This window comes from Trichomycterus rosablanca, chromosome 1 (assembly GCF_030014385.1).
Source record: "Trichomycterus rosablanca isolate fTriRos1 chromosome 1, fTriRos1.hap1, whole genome shotgun sequence".
Taxonomy (NCBI): Eukaryota; Metazoa; Chordata; class Actinopteri; order Siluriformes; family Trichomycteridae; genus Trichomycterus; species Trichomycterus rosablanca.
Window position 1 is genome coordinate 17,621,386 of NC_085988.1, and position 24,785 is coordinate 17,646,170.

General features: G+C 42.0%; 1 protein-coding gene across 1 annotated transcript; it reads right to left on the reverse strand.

The window, feature by feature from the left end:
* Nucleotides 1-23,759, reverse strand: LOC134302821 (adhesion G protein-coupled receptor B1-like). The gene is made up of 31 exons (XM_062988074.1): nucleotides 23,350-23,759; nucleotides 17,974-18,893; nucleotides 16,968-17,117; nucleotides 16,789-16,872; nucleotides 16,507-16,674; nucleotides 16,248-16,412; nucleotides 15,287-15,451; nucleotides 15,013-15,177; nucleotides 14,789-14,890; nucleotides 14,546-14,652; nucleotides 14,267-14,455; nucleotides 14,103-14,171; nucleotides 12,527-12,635; nucleotides 12,276-12,419; nucleotides 11,399-11,474; nucleotides 11,177-11,279; nucleotides 11,030-11,073; nucleotides 9,012-9,138; nucleotides 6,820-6,923; nucleotides 6,607-6,709; nucleotides 5,465-5,685; nucleotides 5,313-5,379; nucleotides 5,122-5,207; nucleotides 4,737-4,908; nucleotides 4,539-4,634; nucleotides 4,368-4,404; nucleotides 3,627-4,264; nucleotides 2,891-2,926; nucleotides 2,607-2,711; nucleotides 2,186-2,236; nucleotides 1-886 (listed from the first exon to the last, which is right to left on the reverse strand). Exons 2-31 carry the CDS (start codon nucleotides 18,695-18,697, stop codon nucleotides 689-691), a joined length of 4,605 nt encoding a protein of 1,534 aa, XP_062844144.1. The 5' UTR covers nucleotides 18,698-18,893; nucleotides 23,350-23,759; the 3' UTR covers nucleotides 1-688.
* Between the last annotated feature and the right edge of the window lie 1,026 nt (nucleotides 23,760-24,785).

Sequence of the window (24,785 nt, forward strand, 5' to 3'; positions counted from 1 at the left end):
AGTCCAGGAAAGTTATGCTGAGCGACTTTGAATTGAGTTCAATGGAAGAGTCTGTTATAAGCTCTGAAGCAGCGCTACGTGAAGCAATATAAAACGTAATCACAGCGCAAACATTTGGCGACGTGTGTCCGTTCGTTTCAGCCGAGGCCGCTGGGAAGTCACTCGGCGCCTGTTTTTCTCTCATTTTAAGAGGAGAGACGCTGGAAGAGGTCAAGCTCAAGCGGTAGAGCGACTGGTCAACCTTTCCACGCTGAAGTCGAACGAAAAACTGAACAAAAGGCACAGGCATGAAGACCACACCTCTCCTGGACCAGAAGGAAGAGTTACAGAAGCTCTCGGTGGAAAAATGAGAACCTTTTTCGTGCCCAGAGGAGAACCAAAGCCACTCCATGCACCAATCTATCCATCGGATTTCCTGCTTCTCTCACGCTAACATTGGCGTCACTACCTGAGAGCTAACGCTTGCTACACAGATGAATACACAACCAGACAGCTTTCCTTCTCTTGCATCTTCTCAAAAATTCTTTGGATTACAGGACATGGTTTTTGGTTCTCGTCTTATCCCTTCTTAAGCTTTACGCTCTAGATTTCTTCTTCCACCTCTCAATTTCCATCCGCTTCTGCCTTTTTTTTCTCTCCCCAAACCAAAAGGAGCCATGGATGTACAGGATCTTTTAAAGCAAGGCTTTCACACTTCCGTCTGCAGGTCGATGATGTCTTGGCCAACTAGAGGGATAGCAGTGCCAGGCTTTTCCCATTCCACACCGGGCATATCTAGGGGCGATGCTGCCAAAGGCTCGAGATCCTTTCGCACCCATGAAGGTGGGGAGGTCTGAGAACGTGGCATGCTCTCCCATGAACGCTCGCCTGGTGCTTGTTGCTTGTCCTGGAGAAGATAAGAGATAGGAGGGCAGAAGGTTAGACAACCATTCAAACAGCCAATATTTTTTTTTTTACCTTATTAATAACCTATTACATTATTTAGCATTATATACCACTTTATCATTATTCTTATACCTGTTGAATCTTTCAATACTTTATGTATTATAAAATATATAAGCTAAGGATTCTATGCTTTAACTAACAAGAATACACAGAGTACACCATAACCAACCAATCATGTGACTTAAAGCATTTAAGTGCTCCCTTAAAAGCACATATGACCAGACGTCAGTTGCTGCTCAAACAAAGAACACATTTGGAGAAGGGTGCTAATGGTAGAAATATGGTACAACTGGTACAAATAAGATCACAGAAGCCTATGATTGGCTCTCTTGGAATTTTGGCCATGGCATTGGTATTGTCAATGTTTGTTTTAAAAAATATATATTTTCTTTATGCATTTTCTCCCCCTTTTTCTCCCCCTTTAGTGCATCCAATTGCCCGATTGCGTCATGCTTCCTCTCCACCAATGCCGATTCCTGCTCTGATTGAGGAGAACGAAGCTAACCCACGCCCCCTCCGACACGTGAGCAGCATGCCGTATGCATCTTATCACCTACACTTTGACTAGTGCAGTGCAGCTCAGCGTTGTGTACGGAGAGACACACCCTGAGAGCACTCTTTTCTCATCTCTGTGCAGGCGCCATCAATAAGCCAGCAGAGGTTGTAATTGCACCAGTCATGAGAGAGAGAGAGACGCCATCTGGCTTAGTCCCGCCCATCTGAGCAACAGGCCAATCGTTGTTTATGTGGCCGCTCAGCCTTAGCCGACAGGCAGAGCTGAGATTCGATACGATGTATTCAAGATCCCAGCTCTGGTTCCAGCGTGTGTTTTTACCGCTGCGCCACCTGAGCAGCCCATTGGCAATGTTTGTTAATGAAAAATACAATTGTATTACAATTAATGTAATATGTAGTTTAAAAAATGCAGTTTAAAAAATGCAGGGCCAATGGGACAACCATTTAAAGCATTGAGCAGAATACATTGACCTTAAAGCTTTGGTCAGTTGTTTTTATCCAAAGTAACTTACAATTAAGACAGAACACAATCCAAGCACCTGTATCTAAGACCCACCAGTCCCGGCTCAACTTTTTAATAGTCAGCATCCCTAATATTCGATTATTATAGCACAGTGGATCCAATCAGCCATTAACAGTGTACTGGTTTTGCTGCATGATAACACTGAGTGCTACTTTTCCATAAGTTAAGACTATGACTAGCCAGGATTAAGTGAACACTTACGCTGTGGTTGGTTTTGTCGCTTCCTGCAGAGGACACGCTCCACCTCACAGACTGCAAACAGAGAACAAAAAAAGAGGGAAGATGAGTTCACCCGTCTCGCAGCTTGACGCATTTCAATTATGGAATGGAGAAGGTGAGCTGCTTCTCAGAACGTCTATTTTCTACCTAACGCTTTTGATTTTTGTTCCCTTGCTCGCCTAGCAGGTGCAAATTAAGATGAAAGAGAGTGAAGATAAGATCAGACGTGTGAGTGAAATGCCAGATGGCGGAGCAAAATGCCAGGCTGGGATACTGAATAATAAACAGTTTGTGATGCGGGTCAGTTCTAAAAAAAAACACTACGGTGATGCTTTTCTGACTGGTCTGACTGAGTGCTTATTCAATTTGGACTGGGTTCTCCGGATGCATATTAGCGTCTCACCTTGCTGTCAGAAGCGGGCGACTCCCTGTCCTTCTCGGCATGATGTAATTTTCTGTTAAGGTCCTGGAACATGTTCTGATGGCGCTTCCGCGTATGCATGATTTTCTATATGGGAAAAAGTAGAGATTAAAGTTTGTACTCTTTGTCTTACATTAATTTTTAATCTTTAAAGTTTCATAAGTGAAGTTCTTATACAGCAAAGACTGCAATTCTATTTATATTCTATGCTTTTTCACTTTTAAATAATGTTGCTGCTGGGAGGTGGGTGTTAAAAATGTAATTACCTCAAAGTCTAGCTCAGCATAACGAGATTTCTGCCTCTGTGATGGAGATTGGAGGAAAAGCAGGAGAAAAAGAGAAATAAAGTACAAACATTAGTCAGTCCTTTATTTATTTTATTTTTAATACTAAATCCAACGACTTTGAATTGAGTTTATACACTGATCAGCCATAACATTAAAACCACCTTGTTTCTACACTCACTATCTATTTTATCAGCTCCACTTACCATATAGAAGCACTTTGTAGTTCTACAATTACTGACTGTAGTCAATGATCAGGACTTTCCCAGGACCAACACAGAACAGGTATTATTTGGGTGGTGGATCATTCTCAGCACTGCAGTGACACTGACATGGTGGTGCTGTGTTAGTGTGTGTTGTGCTGGTATGAGTGGATAAGACACAGCAGCACTGCTGGAGTTTTTAGACACCTCACTGTCACTGCTGTACTGAGAATAGTCCACCAACCCCGTGGGGGTCCTGACCATTGAAGAACAGGGTGAAAGCAGACTAAAAAAGTAAGTAGAGAAGCAGATGGACTACAGTCAGTAATTGTAGAACTACAAAGTGCTTCTATATGGTAAGTAAAGCTGATAAAATGGACAGTGAGTGTAGAAACAAGGAGGTGGTTTTAATGTTATGGCTGATCAGTGTAGTTTCACACTAGACCTATGCACCTATAGACCTATAGATCTAGATTTATATGTTCTAAAAACTGCAATAAACAATATAGACTTACCCCCTCGCTGACCTCCAGCGAGCTCATGGACAACGTGGAGATGGTTTCACTCTTCGACATCATGGAGTTCATGGAATCGAAGGTGTCGCCCAACAGACTGGTGACGTGGCTCTCGCTGGAGATGTTGTGCACGTTCTGCAGCGGCGAGTCACGCTCCGAGTACGACACGCTGGCGCGATCGGCGGTCACCGGCTTGGTCGCGTAGGCTGCCTGGGGCTCTGCGTATCCGCTGCCCAGGTGCATGATGCGAGCCTGGGGGATCTGGTCCATGCTGATGTTGTACTTCGAGCTAGAAGAACCATCGTCCTTGGGCTTGGAGCGGAGAGTGGACGTGGTGTTGGGCATCAGCATGTAGGCGCTGGCGTCGGGGACACCGCCGTCTGTCGGCACATGCACCAGCTCGGGGTCCATCTGCGTGAAGATGTCACTGTCGCAAACGTAGACGGGCTTAACACTGGGTAGCTCGCCTCCGCGGCCCTTGTCGCGACGGAGGGTCAGGGTGTGGCTGGCGTAGTCGGCCATGGAGGGCATGTGTGTCTTAGCGCTGGGCTTTGAAGGAAGAGTGTGGAAGTTGGGGCCCATGGGTAGTGGGAGCTGTGGCAGGGGCATTTTCTCCTCTGATGAGCTCTTCATGCCAGCTAGAAAGAGAATATTTGATGAGATGATGCATATTTCAACAAGCTAGGATACAAATATGATGGTTTGAAGAGAAAATAAAACAGATATGGATGTTAATCTCACCTGATCTGTTTGAATCACCATCCTTTTCAAAGTCACCCTAAAAGATAGAAAAACAAATGGAAAAGAAATTACAGCAGCTGGATGTGATTGCTGCATAAAATAATAATGCTAAAACAGAACTAGTGCTGAATATGCTCTATGTGTTCATATTTATATGTGTGTAAAACTCACCAAGCGTTGTGTATGGCCGTTTTGCAGAGAGCTCCCAGAGTCGCCGTTGCCGTCATCCTTACGGTCAACCACCCTGCACTTTACAGCCTCCTGAACCTAAAACACATTTAGCGACTGCATTAGCTGACGTTTTTCGCAATGTAACGTGTGGTATGCATGAGAATTGCCCTTGCTGGTGGCTGCTGGGTGTCGGCTCACCTCTCGGCGCAAGATGCAGTGCACCATGACGATGATGAAGCCCTCGAGCGAATCAAAGACAGCGAAAAGGATCTGAAATAGGGGTGAGCGGCGGTCTGTGATGGCTAGTACAGCAGACATCCAGGTTAGAGCCAGCAGAGGCAGGACTACACATGAACTCCATAGTGATGCCCTGCAAGACAAGACAGGAGCGAATTTAGTCATTATAGCTTTGATGCTTAGATCCTGTCTGATTGGATTATCTATTAATTTAATCATTCACAATTGTAAGCTTCATTTAAATGCCATCATATGCCAATAAATATAGAGCTGCCCAAAATGTTTGCCTGTCTAGGTAGCTGCTTTCTCACTAAAATGCAATCTCTGTATTCAAAACAGTGCTTACCCAGCTCTCTCCTTCAGCTTCACGTCTGTGATGCCATCCTTGGACACAAGCTTGTTAAAGACCAGAATCCCAATCACCATGTTCACCTGAGCCAAGCAAAAAACCTCAATTACATTTACAGCAATAGCAAGGCATGTTACCATACCCACTTTTGTAAAGAGTGTCATAACATTTATTGTGCTTTTCATTACCAAGACAACGGCAGCTGCAGGTCCGACGAACGAGTACAAGAGTCCTCCTTCAAGAGACAGCCAGCAGCTACAGGAGAAAAAAAAGGCATTTAGATACCGACCAAGTCACTGAGACAAGAGACAGGCTGAGATATATCAGTTCTAGTACTCACTAATTGACCGTGCCGTATCCCTTGGCCTTGGTGAAGCCAACAGAAATGGCCACGACGAGAGCAGGCAGTCCCCATCCCAGGCACAGGAAACGCTTGCGGATAATGCGATTGCGCAGACGACCCGTCACTGCCATGTAGGACTGCCAGGCCTCGGTCAGAACCCAGCAGAAAGAGGAGAGGAAGAAGAAATGAAGGAGGGCTGCCACCAGGGTGCACATGATCTAAAAGAGGGGGAAAAAAGAAAATTGGGAGGTGGTTATTATGTGTGCAAATCATTACACTACTGTGTATAAAGTATGTATGTTAAATATGTATAATCAGCATCCAAAAAACAGCTGTGGTATAAAATCATGTTGATATTAAATGTATTAATTTAATGCTGTGGTAAATCTACTTTAAATTGTATGTAATACTAATTATTGTAATGATTATATTTTATGTGTGTAACTCTTAAACTAATATTTAATTAAAATCAGTCAATAAAATATTATAAATACACTAAATAAAACATCTGTAATAACACAATATTATCATTTTATCACATATATATCCTACATATTCCACTCATATATGAGACAATATAAAATTATTACAGTGTTATTACCATGTTATTACATATGTAATTATGAAATACATATTACAATAACTGAATAACCATATATATAGAATTATTAGTGTTATTACCATGTTATTACATATGTAATAATAAAATACATATTACAATAACCAAATAACCATATATATATATATATATATATATACAGTACCAGTCAAAAGTTTGGAAACACTTTTCAATTCAATTGAATGGAAAAGTGTGTCCAAACTTTTGACTGGTACTGTATATATTATTATTATAATTATAATTATTATTGTTATTATCATGTTCTTATACATAGAATTATGAAATACATATTACAATAACTGAATAACCAAAAAAAAAAAAAAAAAAAAAATGTGTATATATACAAAATATATGTATATATATATATATATATATATATATATATATATATATATATATATATAATTGTTAGTGTTATTATCATGTTATTACACATGTAATTATGAAATACATATTACAATAACAATAATAACCCAGAACACAGTGTATTATTGATCACTGGGTCAGGATGATGTCATACCTTATTGCGAGCCTGAGTTTGACCAATCAGAATCAATGCATTGGAACATATGATAGACAAGCAGAAGTTGATAAGGATGACTGAGCGCTCAGAGCGGATATACCTGAGGGAAAAAAATAAGCCATTATTAGAACAAATAACCATTTAACTAATAATCACAAATAATAAAATATGTGTATTAGTGTGTGTGTATGTGTGTTATTGTTTTCTTACTTCCAAACAGAGACATAGATGATGATGAGAAGCAGGAGAGTCAGCGATGAAACGCCACATCCCACAATCATTGTAACTGATGGTAACAGGTTCTTATCCATGTTCTAGAGAGGAAAAGATGCAAATTGGTTTAGAGCATTAGCACATACACACACGTCCTCAGTGCTGCTTTACAGACTGGATGAATGACACAAGTAGGGCAGTGCTGGGGAAGGAGAAATGAAGGTGAAAGAATGAAGAGTGTCTGCGTGTGTGTGTGTGTGTATTCCATCGGGGCCAGGTGGACTAATTCGCACCTCTGCTTTAATCTGTGTTGTTGGCGGGTGAAAACTAAATACCCATTTTGTGCCAGCGGGAATGTCTGAACAGACACACAGCGCTGTGAGAACATGTGTGAAATTGTGGTTGTAATGATTTTTAAAGGTGGGGGACAACATGGATCCTGAGGACCTGAGTTCAATTTGCACCTCAGGGCACTATGAGGTCTATGAGGAGTCTGGATATTTTTCTCCAATCATTGTGGGTTTTCTCTGGGTACTAGATTCCCTCCCACTGTCTAAAAATATGTCATGCTAAATTAACTGCTTGCATTTGCCCTCAGGTTTGTAAGGAAGTAAATATGTAAATATATGTTGCTCTGCGATGGATGGATCTTTTAAGAGTGGTATCTTTCATCCCTAAAATGCACCAAAAGATCAGAGTAAGAATGATCTTAGTGGAGTCTCTACAAAAATACGTTCCATGTTGTAGCAATGAGTGATGAATCCAGCCAGTGACCTAAAAAGACGTCTGGCTGGTTTTGTCCTTGAAATCTAAAATGTTTGTCAGCCAAGAAAAAAACAAACAAAATGAGGACATGGAGGCCGTAGAGGATAGCAAGAGGACTGACTGGGATTGATCTACCTATAATGAGGCAGACTCGTTAGGTGCATCCAAAGCCTCGGTTTTGCCTCAGAAAATAGACTGCATCAAAAAAACCACACTATGAGTCTCATCATCTCATCATGTGGCTCAGCTCTCTTTCCATCTTTTATGTCCCAGGAGAGCAATGATTGTCTAGGTTGGAGCCAAGGAGTCATAAAAAAAATCTCCTGTGCATCAGGCTAATTTCTTTAGCTTTATTTGGGTAGCCATGTTTCATTTGTTGTGATGGAACGATGGTTGTGCAGGAATGCTGGATGTAAGGAGGATTAGGATAGAGGGAGGATGTTACTGGGGTCTTTATTCACACTATTAAGGTTAAAAGAATCTAAATTACATAAACAAAACAGACACAAACAGGCAGGCATTCGTTTATACATATACTTATTTAAGTAACTAATTTAATTACCATTACTGGGCCATTACTAGACTGATTTAAACCAGTCCAGAACATAGTCCTGGTCATCTTACTTTAGCAGAAATGTACACGTCCATTTACTTCTGGCTAACACGTTTATTTATTTATCTATTTTTTCAACGATGTGATCAAATACCAGCGTATCACTATTTCTAAAGCCAGGGCTGTTGTTTTTCTCGTTATCTCTTGAACAGTTCCATCAAAAACAGAGCTAAGTCGCACAGCGGATGCGGTTGCCAAGGCAACAGGAGAGCAAGATGCTTCAGGGGCAGTGAGGCAGCCTCCAATCAAATAAGGAGCAGAGCTGATCTGCACGGCTCTGCGCAAAAAATCGGGCCATAATATTGCAGCAAATACTGGCATAAATGAACGTGGATTGATATTTCTCGGATAAGGTAGCGGCATGTATCACATGACTGAAGGCAATACAGTACAAAAGGAACAACGAGTATAAACAATAAAATAGATCCTTAGGAAAATCAGCTGAATTCTATTCCACGTTTTATTAGCTGTAATAAAATATGTTGTTTATTCTGGCTAATTATTTACGATTGTCCTTTCAGAAAGTATTAATCAACAACGGACTATATTGACGGACTGCAGGAATGCAGGAATGCAAGCAAATCATCTACACAGATACACTGATTAATAACCGTGCACCACTACTAAGCATTTGCATTTAAATGATCTATTTTATACTGATCTTGCGACAGATTTATTGAAAACAACAAAAGACATCTGCACAAGGTCTTATTATTTCCTTCTCCCTTTCAGCTAGGACATGCACTGAACACACACACACACACATACAGATACACAAACTCAACACACACACTGGTGCAGGTGTACTTACTGAATCGGGGTTCGGCCGTGCTAAGATGGCGAAGGTGGACAGATCGTCGCACATGCACCTGGTCCTGCCTGAATCGAGCGCGAGCGCTCTGCAGCCACGAGCCGACCACGAGCCCAGCAACGACTCACTGTGTGAGAGAGAGAGCGAGAGAGAGAGAGAGAGGAGAGAGCGAGAGGAGGGAGGGAGAGGGAACAAAAGGTGCGTTTCAGAGATCTCACACTGCAAAATGAGCCCTCAGGATTTTTTCGGCACATAAACGGGTGTCAGTGATGAAAAAGAGAGAGAGGCAGAGCAAAACTTCTGTTAGCAATGCTATTTTTAACCAGACTAGCGGTTAAGGTACTGGACTAGTAATCAGAAGGTTGCTGGTTCACTGCTAGGCTGCTGCTGTTGGGCCCTTAAGCAAGGCCCTTAATTCTCAATTGCTCAGACTGTATACTATCTCAGTACTGTAAGTCGCTTTGGATGAAGGCGTCTGCTAAATGTTGTAAATGTATATTAGATTAAGACTAAGCTACAAGTGGGCAGTTGTAGCCTAGTGGTTAAGGTGCTGGACTAGTAATCATAAGGTCACTGGTTCAAGCCCCACCACTGCCAGGTTGCCACTGTCGGGCTCTTGAGCAAGGCCCTTAATTCTCAATTGCTCAGACAATATGCTGTCAGTACTGTAAGTCACTTTGGATAAAAGTGCCAAAAATGTAAATGGACAAAGCACACACTGATGGACAGTAGTAGGTAGGCTATTGGAGTCTGATTGAAGGGTTGCTGGTTCAAGCTCCACCACCATCAAATTCTCCTCATTAGGCCCCTGAGAGAGGCCCTCGACCCTTAATTGCTTGCATTGTACTCAGTCACATTCCTAATGATAGTAATTCACTATATTTACTCTCTCTTTTCTCTCTATCTTAAAGATGATGCGGTTGTCATAGAAATGGTGACAGTTAAAAATGTCAAGCCGAGGCGTCAGAGGAGTGGATGTCAAGTCACATGACCACTGTGTGAATGCTGTGAATAGAGGGAGATGCAGGAATTGAAGAGGATGGATGTACAGCTGTGCTCTGGCTTCATGTACAGGATGTTAGTCACATCCATCACTTAATATTGTGGGTGAGATTGACTTCCGATACTTGTAAGCTGCTTTAGATTCAATGTTTAGGTTCAAATGTAAAACTAGAGCAGGTCGTATTTACAGAATAATGGTTCAAGTGGGACTATTTTGTCATCTAAATAGCTTCCAGTGATACAGATTCAGGTACAGATGTGTAGCAGGGGCTGATTTTTCTGTAGATCAGAATTTATATTGATGACATTTGTATGGACAATATTCCAGGTAGGATAGATTCCCATTACTTGTTAACCATTAAAAGTCTTAAAAACTCCCAGCTATCAGTAAAAATTCCCACGGTCAAGGGTTTTTTGGTTTGTTTTTCCATTTTATAGGCATTATTTAATGACCTGTTAGCTACATAGACTTGTAGCTTCCACATTTATTGCACAACTATAGAAGCCACCCAATATGTAATTCATGTTGTTCATTTGTCTCTTACGTCGGGCAAGCCGTAGCCTAGTGGTTAAGGTACTGTACTAGTAACCAGAAGGTTGCTGGTTCAAGCCCCACCACTGCCAGGTTGCTGCTGTTGGGCCCTTGAGCAAGGTCTTTAACCCTCAATTGCTCAGACTGTATACTGTAATGTAAGTTGCTTTGGATAAAGGCGTCTGCTAAATGCCGAAAATGTAATGTAATGTAAATCTTATGTATCTTTCTTTCTCTACTTTATACTGTCCATACAGATGACAAGAGGGCGGTGTGCGCTTGCCTTCACCGTCATTTTGGCAGACACATGGCAAGAAGGTAGGAGTGTCAGTGCCCTTCTCTGCTGTACAAGCACGAAGGCCAACTGGCCTGTTACTGTGTTAACTGGAGCAGACGCACACCTCTAAAGACCTGAATGTACTCGGACGAGCTCACACTCATTCACCCACACGTGACAATCACAGGCTGGAGAATTAACACTTACGTCTCGCTCTCGTCCCATGCGATGCATGTCTCGTTGATGGTGTCCTGCAGAAAGAGTAAGAAAAAGTGTAAGGTTCTGGATTTCCATAGAGATCCATAGGTTGTATGTATTTTTGGGTATTTTAGGATGCTTTGTAACACTGCTTACATTGTGCAGGTGAGGAAACTCGATCTCGACAGGTGTGGACAAGTAACCAGGGTTCGGTTTTACAGTAACTGTGACCACCTTGGAGTTGAGCATGGTGCTATTGCTGAGAGGAGACAATCATCAGGTTAGGATAAATGATTAATTTAGGAGGATATGAAAATCTGTGCTACAATGAGTAAGAATATTCTAAGAATAATTCTAAAGTGGGTTGAACTGGTATACCTCTGAACAGACAGGATTGGGCCCAGGTTTCTATAGAGGACAATGCCAGTCACAAAGCCTGTGCTCTCTTCGGCATCTGGAAACAGAACCAACAAGAATTGGCATAGTTATAAATCCATAAGAAACATCCATATAAGGGTAGATGATTAAAACATACAACATGTTTAAATAAACATGTGAAACTGATCACAGAAGCTTCCAGATTGATGTACAATCCATCACCATATTCTGGTCTATCAAGTCAGCAAATGTGGCAAACATCAAGAAAAGAGTCCTAAATGCTTGACCTCCACAGTAATGTCTACTATGCTGTTTCTATTCTATTTTGCTGGCAAGCTTTGGGTCCACTAGTCCCAGAATGATGACGTTCTTCAAACTAATTACTTAATCACATTAGTATTTCTGTATAACAGTGGTAGCCTTGTGAGCAGAGCTTTGGGCTATAATCTGAAAGATTGAGAGTTCAAATTCCAGCCCCTACCCCTGTTTGCTCCAGGGACATCGTCCAGTGTCTGACCCTGCGGTCTGACCCAGCTTCCAAAAACAAGCTGGGATATGTGAAGAAATAATTTCATTGTACTGTACACCTGTCTTTGTATATATGACAAATAAAGGTGTTCCATTCTATTCATTCTATTTTATTCCAACAGTGTCATTTCCCACAGGGTACAGACTGTAAATATAATGTAAATTATATACTATGATCTTTGCAGTCATAAGATCTACCAGTTGAACACAGTGGGAGATTTTGGAACAGAAGGTGTGTGTTAGACAGCACCATCTTCATCACTCTAGATGTTTCATAGTCCATGATGGCCCAACATCTCATGTTTTTATATTTCAATAAAGTGTATAGAAAGTGTGTATGTGTATGTACCTGGCACATCCAGACTAAGGGCATTGCGGGACACCACAATTTTCTCATCAGAGTTGCGGACCCACTCCATCATGCCTCTCCATCCCTTCAGGGGGAACGTCACATCCGAAGTCGTCGTTTTGGGATGCTTCTGGATGCTCAGGACTGTCAGAGACAAGGACGAAAGAGTCAGACAAACGAATGAAGGGATAATAATAGAAATATGATACTTTTCACCTACAAATAATATCTAAATGTCACATCAAACTCACCAAAGTTTTCCGTCATTTCATAATGGTCTTGGAAATCTCTCATGTGCTTGCCAATCACGTCAATGAAGTCCTCGATCAAACTGAAGAGCTCTTTGATGTTCACGCCCATCTGATGGAAATATGCAACTATTAATGACTATGTATACACAGTTCTCAGTTCCACGTAGGATGCCAAAGCTATGTGCATTCACTTAACCAGAAATAGCGCAGAGGTTGCTTCACTAATAAGTGTGAGGGATTTCGTACGTCTCTCTGACGCAGGCATGAGTATGTGCGTGGGGGTGTGAGGTCTCATATTCGATTCTCCAGCCTGTAAAGCTACTGTTGCCTTATGAGCTGCCTTGACAACACAGATTGCGGCGTAGGCGGAACGACTCTCACCATTTTTTTTCTCTTAACCTCCGTTGTTTATTGCATTCATTCAAGTTAAGCTGTACTTTTGGAACTGAGTGAGCTTTTACTCAGCTTGATCACAGTCTAGTCATAATGCCAATTTGAGCTTGCAATTTTGGTATGATGTTGGTGTGTTGGAATTCAAAGGCTTAAAGATTTGATGTGTGGCTTTGATTTAATGGGGTTCAGTGAACTTTAACTGATTATAGAAGCTTCCAGATTGATATACATCCATCCCCATATTCTGGAAGTCCATCAAGTCAGCAAATGTGGCAAACATCAAGAAAAGGGTAGAGTCCTAAATGCTTGACCTCTACAGTAATGTCTATTATGCTGTTTCTATTCTATTTTGCTGGCAAGCTTTGGGTCCACTTGTCCCAGAATGATGACGTTCTTCAAACTAATTACTTTAGTATTTCAGCATAACAGTGGTAGCCTAGTGGGTAGAGCTTTGGGCTATCGATTTAATGGGGTTCAGTGAACTTTATTCACTTTGGTAATAAGATATAGACTTTATTAAACTTCATTCATGAAATAGTGGAGTTTTAGAATCAGTTTGATCTGGAAGAACTATGTTTAATGAAGCATAATGGGCCACTAATTAGAATTAAATCCCTAATCATAGATCTACACCGGGAAGGACTAAAACATGTTGATTATACTTCTAGAATTTGGACATTGGATTGTTTTTATTAGGGAGCAAAGTCCAATTTTGATGTGAAACATCATTTTAATTAAAAATCTAATTAATTATTCTTATTGTACTTTAGATCTGGTACAGAACATCTTCAATTTCTAATGATTAGATACAACTGGCAGTACATTTTGTAACAGCAGGAACTCTTGAACTGTGATGAAATTTGAAGTTTGAAGATTTTATTCACTCTGGAAGGTCTTTTATCACAGCATGTCATGTGAAGTGTCTCCATATGGGAGTCCAGTATGGAAGAAGAGTGAATCAGTCTGCTCTCATCCAAAACGGCCTCTTAATGTTGACTAATGGTTTTCGCTGCCTACTAGAACGAGCTGTGAGCTCAATTCATGCATCACACCTTTCCATGCCCACACCTCAGGGCTGTTCTGTCTTCCCTGATAATGAGTCGGCTTCAATTTTTGCTTCACACTATAATAAGAACTGTGAAGGTTCTAAAGCTGATCTACTCATATACGGGTGTAGACTCACCAGCTGTGCTTCTTGCCATTTGCCGTGATGTTCCTCCTTCAGTAAATTGCTGATTGTTTGAACAAAGTTCTAAATAAGAAGAACAGAGTAATATAAATTGTTAGGTTAGCATTTAATTAATTACTGATTGTGTTGCTAATATGAAAAACATATATGGTGTTTACCTCAACATCAACACTACTGTATCCAGCCACCTTGAAGATCTCAGTGGTGTTCCTTAGCACCTCCATGACTGCCAGAAGATCTCCGCTGTATTTCGTTGCATCATTTGAGGTCATTCTCAGTCTGGACAGCATTTCAGACACGCCGTCCACTGACATGCCTTTCTGTGACTTGGTGGACTGCTCACGAGCCTGAGAACAGAAAGTAGGAATTAATGTCATGCAGATGTTTGAAACATTTAAACATTTTGGACACATGACCACCAAATTTGGACATTTTACCTGTGCCTGGATGTCTTGGTACTCTTTTGAGACGCATTTAATGTAGCTAGGGTTTCCCCACAAGGCCAAGCCAATAGCGTCAAGGGTACATCTGCGGAGGACAAAGCCTGCAACACAACAAACCAGAAGGGTTAAAATGCAAATTAGGGTTAATTGCACTAAAAGAACTAGACAAGCACCTGTGTTTTGTGGCACGATTAATATTTTGGTGTTTAAGCAGGACAGCAAAGTTTTGCTTTGTACCTGTGGCATCAGATGGGCAAGGAACAGCTACGGTGTCACCTGCTGGAGTTCTCTTCCACACTGCATTTCCGTAGCTCTCCTCACCACAAATCTCATGGGGTTCTGCAAGGCGCAATATTCAGTCCAGTTTAGTTTTGCCATTTCAGTGTTTAAAAAGCATGTACTTGTTAATTAATAGAAGATCTTCATAGATTTTAGATCAATCATATATTCTAATATTTTACCAGGGCATCTCTTCTCGTTGCAGCGTCTGAGTTCAGCTTTATCACCATGACAGGGTTCTCCACTAAAGAATGGTCCCTCACAGAATCTCTGTCTCTGCTGGTTGCCTCCTCCACACGTCTTAGTACAGCTGCCCCAAGAGCTCCATGGGGTCCATTTCCCATCCACTAAGGTGCAAAAATAGTTCATTAGCACTTCTTAATTATCACTAGTTGCACTGAAAACCTGAATTACAGTTTTAACAGCAGTATTTATATAGTAGCGAAGTAGACAAACCTGGGCAGTCTCTAAGGAAGCAATTGCTAGTCTCAAGCCAGTCTCCCCTGCACTCTGAACCTCCGTACGATGGCCCGTTGCATTCGCGCGTGCGCTGCATGGTCCCATTGGAGCAAGACGCGGAGCATGGAGTCCAAGCTGACCATTCGTTCCAGGAACCATCGACTACAGAGAAGATACAAAGACAATCAACCACATAGTTTGATACTGCATTCCCATGAAGGTTAATTGCACATAGGAACTAAAGAAAATTTCTGTCATTTCTGTCAGTCTTGTGTGTTGTCTCGCTCTTACGGCTGTAAATCTCAGCAAGGGTCAAAATTGGGCTATTAGTGTGTCAGACTAAGAACTGGCTAGACTCAGACATATACAGAGGTCTAATTAAGCGTTCCAGTACCAGCTTTCAAGATTCCTACCAGGAACTTTCAGGGCAGGGCAGGGCAGTTGTAGACTAGCGGTTAAGGTACTGGACTAGTAAGCAGAAGGTCACTGGTTCAAACCTTACCACTGCCAGGTTGCCACTGTTGGGCCCTTGAGCAAGGCCCTTAACCCTCAATTGCTAAGACTGTATGTCGCTTTGGATTAAAGCGTCTAGTAAATGTAAATGTATTTTTGCATATGAGGGCAATATACAGTGTAGCACTTTTATTTACATCACTGTTATCAGTTTTTTTGACCATATACTGTTAAAAGAGCCAAAACTATTCCACCATTGCTTTTATTTAGTAACTTATATCTTGTGCTTGGCAGATTAATTATTATTCATATTTTACAAAAGATGTATGTATTCCTGGGCAAAATGAACCAACAAATTCGGTTCACAATGTGTTCTGCCGTTTTACATTGTGCTTGCATTAATGTTAGACTACACTACCATCTGGTGTTCAAGAGGGGAATTACACCCTGCACATAAACCCCGTTTTGTTTTTGAGATTGTATGAATAGTGTGGAGGATACTAACCGGGGCAGACAGCAATGTTGCAGAATTTGGTCTGTTTTCTGGGTCCGGTGCAGGGTTCTCCTCCGTTATTGGGTGGCTTGCAGGTACGCACACGATCACGGTAACCGCGACCACAGGTGGATGAGCACAAACTCCAAGGTGCCCACTCATCCCAGGCTCCGTTCACTAAGAAATAAAAGCAAGACGTTTAAACAATCCTTTCAAGAGCTACTGAAAGAGGTAAAACTACAGGTATGCGCTGATGTTTGTGTGTGTATACCTGGGCAAACGATGGAGTTGTTGCAGGGTCTGTTTTCTCTTAATGGGCCGGTACAGAGTATGCCCTGTCCAGATGTCATGCAGTTGCGTGTCCGACTTTGCCAACCCTCACCACAGCTAACAGAGCACGAGCTCCAAGAGGACCACTGATCCTGAACTCCATCTGTAACTAAGAGGGATGTGCGAGAACCTGGTTAGGTTTGATATTGTTTACCATTTGGCATTAATTCCCCTATTGATTGTTGACCCACTGATTCCCCACTGATTCCCCATTTAAAGTTACCAGGTTGAGAAATCGCTGTCTCCTCTCCATCTCTTCTCAGGCCGATAATGGAGCGCAGAGCACTGCTACGTTGGCGCACTTTACCTGTAAATACATAATCCATTATATCCTTTATATGCCACTCTATTTTTTATTTTCTGTAAATGGACTACATCCACTTATTGGATAATTATGCCTACCGATGCAGGGTTGAGGGTTGCAGGCTTTGGCTTCCTCAACAACACCCTCACAGACACTGTCCTCGGGCTGGCACGCCCTGCTGCGCACCTGGGCTCCACCCCCACACTCATTACTGCACTCAGACCAGCGACCCCAACCAGACCAGCCCTCTGCAGCAGAACAAAGCAATGTCAAAACTGTTATACATCATCTCCACATGCGTTTGCGGTTAAAAAAAAAGCGACCAATACTGCCACCTGGTGGACAACGGTATAAACTGCACCCAACCACACAGCTCCAGCTTTTAATGTCTTAAACAGCTAAACTGACATTTCTGCTTCTCACTTACAAGAAATACACACTTTCCTGTGGCAGACCCGAAGAGGAGTCGATAATCCCGCGCAGCCCTGACATTACAGCTCTTAGTAGGATTCTAAAGGTTTTCTATAGCTGCTGATTTGCAAAACAGAGGGCTTTGAGTGCAAAATGCCAGGGCGCTGCGTGAGAAAACAGACTGAAAAGGGTATCAGCACCTGCCGCGCCGCGTTCATGCGGTACTGCTGGAGACTGACGAGTTACCAAGGCAACCACAAGTGCGAAGCATCGATTGCCTTCCCCTCTCCAGTGGCGGAGACATTGTGTGAACGTCGCCTTCTTGCCTCGTTTCGCTAACTCCTCAATATTCCTCGGTCTCACACACACCTGTATTGTTCTGCCTGGTTAAGTGAGCGCCACTTCTCGCTGCCACTTCAATACCGGGCTTTCATGGTTTGGAAAGTGAGAAGAGGATGCAAAACTCTACGTGTGTTTTATGTTCAATATCTAAGGAGCGCTTTTTCATCTGCAAATGAGACTTTTTATGACTAGGCTAAGTGTTTTGTAAAGTCTAGAAATGTTTCATTGCTAAAACCTTGTGTAACAGGGTGTAGTTCATAATGTCATCCAACAGGTGGCATTATTGTTAGCCCATAGATTAACCTACTTATTTATGACTTTTGTTGGAATCATATCAGTGCACACACTTACTCATGATCTCAGCATCCCTGTTCAGGTCCCTTGAAGTCGGTGTGCACTTATCCACGTAGACCCCACCCCTGTAGCACCCGCCTGGCCTCCTCTTGGGTGTCTCCCAGCACTGGCATGGTGTGGCCATGATCCCGCAGGGATTACCTTGGGAGCTGGTCGCCAGGCAGTCTTCGAGCCACTTGCAGAGCATTTCGCACGCAGGTACGCTAGGGTTCCGCTTGCCTACGACCAAGAACTCCGAGCTGAACTGGCTACCCTCGTCGTCACTGCTTTCCTCTTCATCATGATTGTCTGTACTGATTTGGGGGACCACCTTCCTAAGCTGGAGGAACTGCTTGCTGGACTCCAGGTAGGCAACTGCAGAAGTGGCATCACAAAGGTGCACCACCTCGTCGAAGCTCTCCATACCCAGATAGGTCCGCGAGGTCTCCAGGAAGGAGTCGAATTGGAAGGTCTTGATCTGGCGAGGGGTGCAGGATTCGGTAGGTTTGGTGATCTTCATGTAGACAGTGTAGCGGCGTGGGTCTGGGTTCTGTAGGGTCCACGAGCATGGGGCGGATGGAAAAGCCGTTTTGGATGAAAACACACCAAAGAATCGACTTTGCTCCAGGATTGCACAGGTGGCCGAGGCGGGTCCTGATGGGGTGGCAAGAGTCAGGCCGAAAAGTGCACATACACACAAGGCCAGAGAGAGGCCAGTGAATGAAACGGGCCTCCACTCCATCTTCTCACTTGTAGAGGATGGATGGATTAATAGGACTTCTTTAGGACTTCTGTTTGATTGTCTTGATTCCTTGGAAGATTTTGTTGCTCAATATTGAATTTTTTGGGGGATTTTTCTCTTGATGGTTGTTTGTTTTAGTGGATGGAGGGTTTTAAACTTTACTAGAATAAGTGGGACATCTCTGTCTGAAGCAGATCTGCAAGGAACAAACACAAACAGACAAAAAAACAACATTAAAGAGGGTCAGAGTCATAGTTAGGCAACATTTTGCACACTTATTCGTCCCTTCTTGGGGTAAAATAATCAGACCTGCATAGTAGAACCTCATCTCAGATTGCAATTAGTCCACATTCACATGCATACTCCCCGTCAGCACGGACGGACCGCTATTACACCCGACTATAATTACCGTGCCTTCACAGCAAGCTCCCGTTCCCTTGTTTTCTCTCGCTATCGCGCTACCGCCCACGAGCCGGCGCTCGGCCTGGCCAATTGCGTCAAACTGACGTGCATGAAGATTCCACATATGCCCACGTCAGGCTGGCGTCGCCTGGAGACGGCAAGTTTGGGCCTTGGGTTTTCATACAACCAGTAGGAACTCTCACCCGCTCAAGCGCCTGGGAGTCTTGAAATTTGCTAAAGTTAGAGGGATGATTGTGCAGACTGGAGTGCATGGTGTTGCTTTGGACACATTGAGATACCACAAGGCCTTTTTACTTATATGGATATAAAAAGTCTATGTATTATGAAATCTTTGGTTTCCATAGAAACAAGACTCCAAAACTCTGCAGTGATGTGTTTTGAAAGTCAGCTGTTTATAAACCAATCTCTCACTCCAAGAAGGAGGCAAAAAAAGAGAAAGGCTTCTAACAAGGCTTCTTTTGGTAGCCGGAAGCTTCTGGTTCTCTGTTTTGCATCTTTTGCTGGCATGAAGGGATGTATTCAGGCCCAACATTTGCAGAAAGAAAGAGGATGAGCGGGCAGCTGGGAGCTTTCTTGCTCTGGTTGTGTTTGGGCTGGTGATGGGCAGTGGTAGCTCAGAAGTTTACACGCTGAACTGGTGATTGATGGTGACCATCGCAAGGTTGCCACTGTACTGTTGGGCCCTTGACAAGCTATCAATCAATGGGTCTTGCTTAACCCATAGGGAAGTATTTGTACCTCCAAGTTTTGCAAAATCAGCATAGACTTTGCCCTACCCTACATAATTTCCATAATACCTCGGGTGGCACAAAAAGTGAACTGAAGAATCTGTTTTCTTTCTGTGCCATGACTGCTCTATCAGCCTTAATGGCTCTGTCTCTCGCTGCCAGCCAGTCCTCTTCTATTGAAAACACACCGGAAGCCATTAGAAGCCCCTCCTTTCCATCCATGTTCACTCGCTGCTGAAAGGCAGACTGCAATTATGGCATTCATCTGTAGTTAGGAAACTGCTTTTCAATGGGGTTCAAGTGCTGAGAATGAAAAAAGAGGGAAACTCATGGGCAGGGAGAGAGAGAGAGCCAAGCGGCGGATGCAGGAAGGTAATCGATGCCGAGTCTGATTATCTCGGATTTTGTCTGATCTCTTTAATCCACCCCTTAACTCTTAACTCTTAGCAGATGTACATGTTTGGAGTCCTAATTTTCGGATCCCTGTGCTCTGAAGCCCTGTGTTGTGGGTTGTGTTGTGCTGGTCAGCCTGAGTGCAGCTGCACTTTTGTAAAAGCGTGGGAGACTGAAAAACTAGCCAACACGTGTCCGTGCTTTTTTTCTGACTCATGCGGAGGAGAAAAAACCTGATTCAAGCGTTACCATAGCAACTACAATGCCCTTGCTTTCCCAGCACCTAGACATGGTTTATATTTTCATAAATTTCAGTGTCTCATGGGTGTATTAGGTGCGACCGTATCACTAATCCCTAAGCACAGTTTTAATTAACAATATAATTAATCCTCACTTGATTGCTTTAGGGAATAGCTTAATGATGTTGTGCACCAACAGGTTCGTATTGCAGAGCACGAGATGAGTCATATTTTTTAGGTTTAACAAACGAATCTGCTCGTGAAAAAGCACCGTAATGCCGCCTCGTTTACCGACTATTCTTTTTGCTCTGCTGACGCAGTTCGCTTGCTGTTTTCTTCAGACATTTGTGCGAGAGAAAATAGACTGCACAGTAGGGTTTCAGATTAGCGAGCCATGTGACTGTTCCAAACACGCTCACACATAAATGAAAAAAAGCGAGTGTGCAAAGAGGTTGCTCAGAGTTTTGGACGTCTATAGGAAATTAAGGAGGCACATTAAGGAGTCAAGTAGATTTCAGACTGTCAAATTGGGGTTTGGGGTTGAGGCTTGTATGAACTCTGTATGAAAAGCTGATGACTCCCAGTGAAAGGCATGCACATGTGCATGAACACTTTTGTCTGGACTCTCACATGTACATGCACAAACATAACAAGAGGCTGCTGGAATCAGTCGGTTGCTATAGTGAGGAGAGAGAGCGCATGCATGTATGCACTACTACAGACAGGAAATGAGTCTCATAATATGACCATATATGGTCAATTGCTTTATTTTGACCTATTTTGATTGTATTAATGATAGTATTATTCTGGCATATGAAATAAAAGTTTAATAGCTTTTGCTGTACATGTTCAGATTCAAGAGGGGACACTTTATATCATATCAAACTGTATTATGGTTGCAAGTATATTCTGGTATACACCCCATGCCTTTAACTCAAGATATGAGATAAATCCAAGTGCAGTATTAATATTAATAATTATTAGTGTTTGAAAACAGTTTGTATGAGAAATATGAACAAACACTCTTGCATTATACTGCTGATTCAAGTGTACACATTAGGATGTCTGTCAATCAGTCATTTATGATCAGATGAACCTAGTCGGTAGAAAAAAAGAGACAGAACTAAACAAAAGAGCAACTCTGATTCGAATGCAATCCTTGATAAAAACAGAAATACAACATATATCCTGAATGGCCAGAGGATTAGAATAGTAAAATGATTCTATATGCATTAACCTAACTATGCACACCACATTTAGGGCTAATGGGTGTAGAATGCATTCCTCACTTTCTTAACTGCTCTTGGTGCATGCATTTAGAGAAATCATAGGCTCATCCTTGAAGTATGCAAATAGTAATCTCTCTTTATGCACCTACAACCATGAAGAATGGTCTTGCATGGCAATCCCTGCACCGCAAAAAGTTGCACAAGTGTGGAGTGTAATAGCGCATGTGATGAAGTTTCAGCACCACGGAGAGCACAAGCAAACCTTGGACAGCGACAATCGGCGAGCGCCGTCACGTTCACTGGATAGTGTTTTGCGCTTCTTTAATCAGAGCTGAAAGCACATCATGAACTCATCTATCAAAAATGTATGTGACAAAGCATTATAACAAATTGCTAAAAGAGATGCGACTGTTTGGGAGCGCATAATGCTGCAGCAAAGTTTCTCGAATTCCATGAATTTCATGCAGAAGTGCGCGCTTTAGAAAGTGCGCACTTTCAGCACGCGCGTTTCAAAGTGTGCGCAACGAAAGAGCTTCTTAATGCAGACAGTAGAACACCAATAAAACCTTACAGTTTGCACTTTTAAGGAGTTGTTTCTAAAGGTGGCATTTTGAGGCACAGCTTGCAGCTATTTGCGAAAGCAAAATGATGCATCAGACACTGTGCAAACTTGGAATGCACACGCACACATAACACCAGATATCAGTCAACCATCTAAGCAAGAAGTAACTCTAAAGTGTGCGTAATGACAGGGTCTCTCCAAAAAGATTGCTGAGCTTCCATGATTGCATATCAGTAACTTCTTCAGGGGCAGTTTGCGAAGTTCCATTGCGCGTTCTTTAAAAAGTCCGCAAACAAACACAGGAATAAGTAAATATGGCCCAGCTCGAGCAAAACGAACATGTCATTGATCATTAAAGTATCCATCTATCCATATCCAACGCGCATATTTGCGCACACACTGCAGGGAGAATCGTGGCATTTCAGGTGCAGTTTGCTGCGCAATGATGCTTTTAAAGTTTTGGGTTAACATGCAAACTTTAGAACTTTAGGCTTTTAGGCACATGCAAAACGAACATTGCATTGACCAGAGCTGTGCGTAATCATAAAAGTATCCATCTATTCACATTCAATTCGCATATTTGCGCACACACTGCAGGGAGAATCGTGGCATTTCAGGTGCAGTTTGCTGCGCAATGATGCGTTTAAAGTTTTGGGTTAACCTGCAAACATGCAAACGAACATTTCATTGATCAGAGCTGTGCGTAATCATAAACGTATTCATCTATCCATCTTCAACTCGCATAATTGCGCACACACTGCAGGGAGAATCGTGGCATTTCAGGTGCAGTTTGCTGCTCAGCAATGCGTTTAAAGATTTGGGTTAACATGCAAACATGCAAACGAACATTGCATTGATCAGAGCTGTGCGTAATCATAAAAGTATCCATCTATACATACCCAACGCGCATATTTGCGCACACACTTCAATGAGAATCGTGGCATTTCAGGTGCATTTTAAAGTATTGGGTTAACATGCAAACTTTAGAACTTTAGGCTTTGGAAAGTGCGCACAAGTTTAAGCTGCACATGCACACATCATGACGAACATATGAACATGAGAACTTACGACCAGTTACCTTCAATAGTGTGCGTAATGATAGAGTCTCTCCATCCACAGGTGGCACCGCGTGGAAATCTTGTCCGCTCCCGCTTTCTTCAAACTCTCCTTTGCGGCGAAGTTGAAGGCAAACTTGCGGGCAGGAAAATAAAATAAAAGCGGCGGAGAAGCTGCTTGGGCTTCTTCGTGTTTTACTCGTCTGACCGATTCCAAGTATCAGTGCAGTCCACTTCCACAAGCGAAAAACAGCAAATAAAGCGACTCACACCAAACTCCAGAGAGTTTAACTACCAACTCGGGTTTGTTCGCTGCAATTCCGACAAATACACGAGCTCGCACTCGGAAACCAAAGGCAAAAGCGCGCAAGCTGGTCTATCCACGTCTTTCTATCAGCGTTGAACAGCACCTCGGGTCTGTGTTGGTACTTTTACTCCCGGCTTCGGAGTCTTCTCGCTTGTGGTCTTTTAGCACTGCAAGTGGTTTCAGTCTCGGTGTGCCTCGTGTTCGCCTATCCCGGTATTTATACGGTACCCGCCCCCCCCATCCCGCGCGCGTGGATGGACTGAATGAGACAGCGCAATGAGGGAGGGCGCGTGGGGGAACGATGCGCGTGCGTGTGCGAGAGCGCGCACGCGCGAGAGAGAGAGCGAAAGAGAGAGAGAGCGACTACGCACACCGGAAACGTTGATCATTACATCATCAGCTGACCACCATGCACACAGAGCGCACAAGTAGTACACAATTCCGTCATCTGAACACAATGTTAGGTGTGATCTGGGTAATATACACGCAAACACACATCTGTGTAATGCATAAACAAAAGCATGATATTACTGACATCACACTACCCACAGTCCAATTTAACTATTATTATTATGATGATGATTATATTATTATTATTAATAATAATAATAACAACAACAGCAACAACAACAACAATAATAATAATAATAATAATAATATGATAATAATAAATTATTATTACTTTAATTATTATATTTTTAAAATAAAAATACAAATATAAATAACAACAGCAATATAATAAAAATAATAATAATAAAATAATTATTATAATTATAATTTTTCAAAATAATTGTATTTTTAATACAAATATAAATAACATCAACAATAATAAAAAAAAAATAATAATAATAATAATAACAGTAGTAGTAATAATATGATAATAATACAATTATAAAATAATAACATTATTATTACTATACTTACTATATTTTTAAAATAAAAATACAAATATAAACAACAACAGCAATATAATAATAATAATAAAAAAAATATTACTGTAATTATTTAATATTTTTCAAAATAGTTTTTTAATACAAATATAAATAACATGTAATAATAATAATAATAATAATAATAATAATAACATATGTGGCATATGTATTAAAAAAGCTTGACAGCAAATTCCACATGTTATTAGATCAAAACTTATTT

Excerpts from the sequence above, each read along its gene's own strand:
- LOC134302821 (XM_062988074.1), bottom strand. The coding sequence starts at position 18,697 with ATGGAGTGGAGGCCCGTTTCATTCACTGGCCTCTCTCTGGCCTTGTGT. Across the intron at positions 14,891-15,012 it reads CAACGAGAAGAGATGCCCTG|AACCCCATGAGATTTGTGGT; the intron begins GTAAAATATTAG and ends TGCGCCTTGCAG. Across the intron at positions 14,172-14,266 it reads ACAGTAGTGTTGATGTTGAG|AACTTTGTTCAAACAATCAG; the intron begins GTAAACACCATA and ends CTTCTTATTTAG.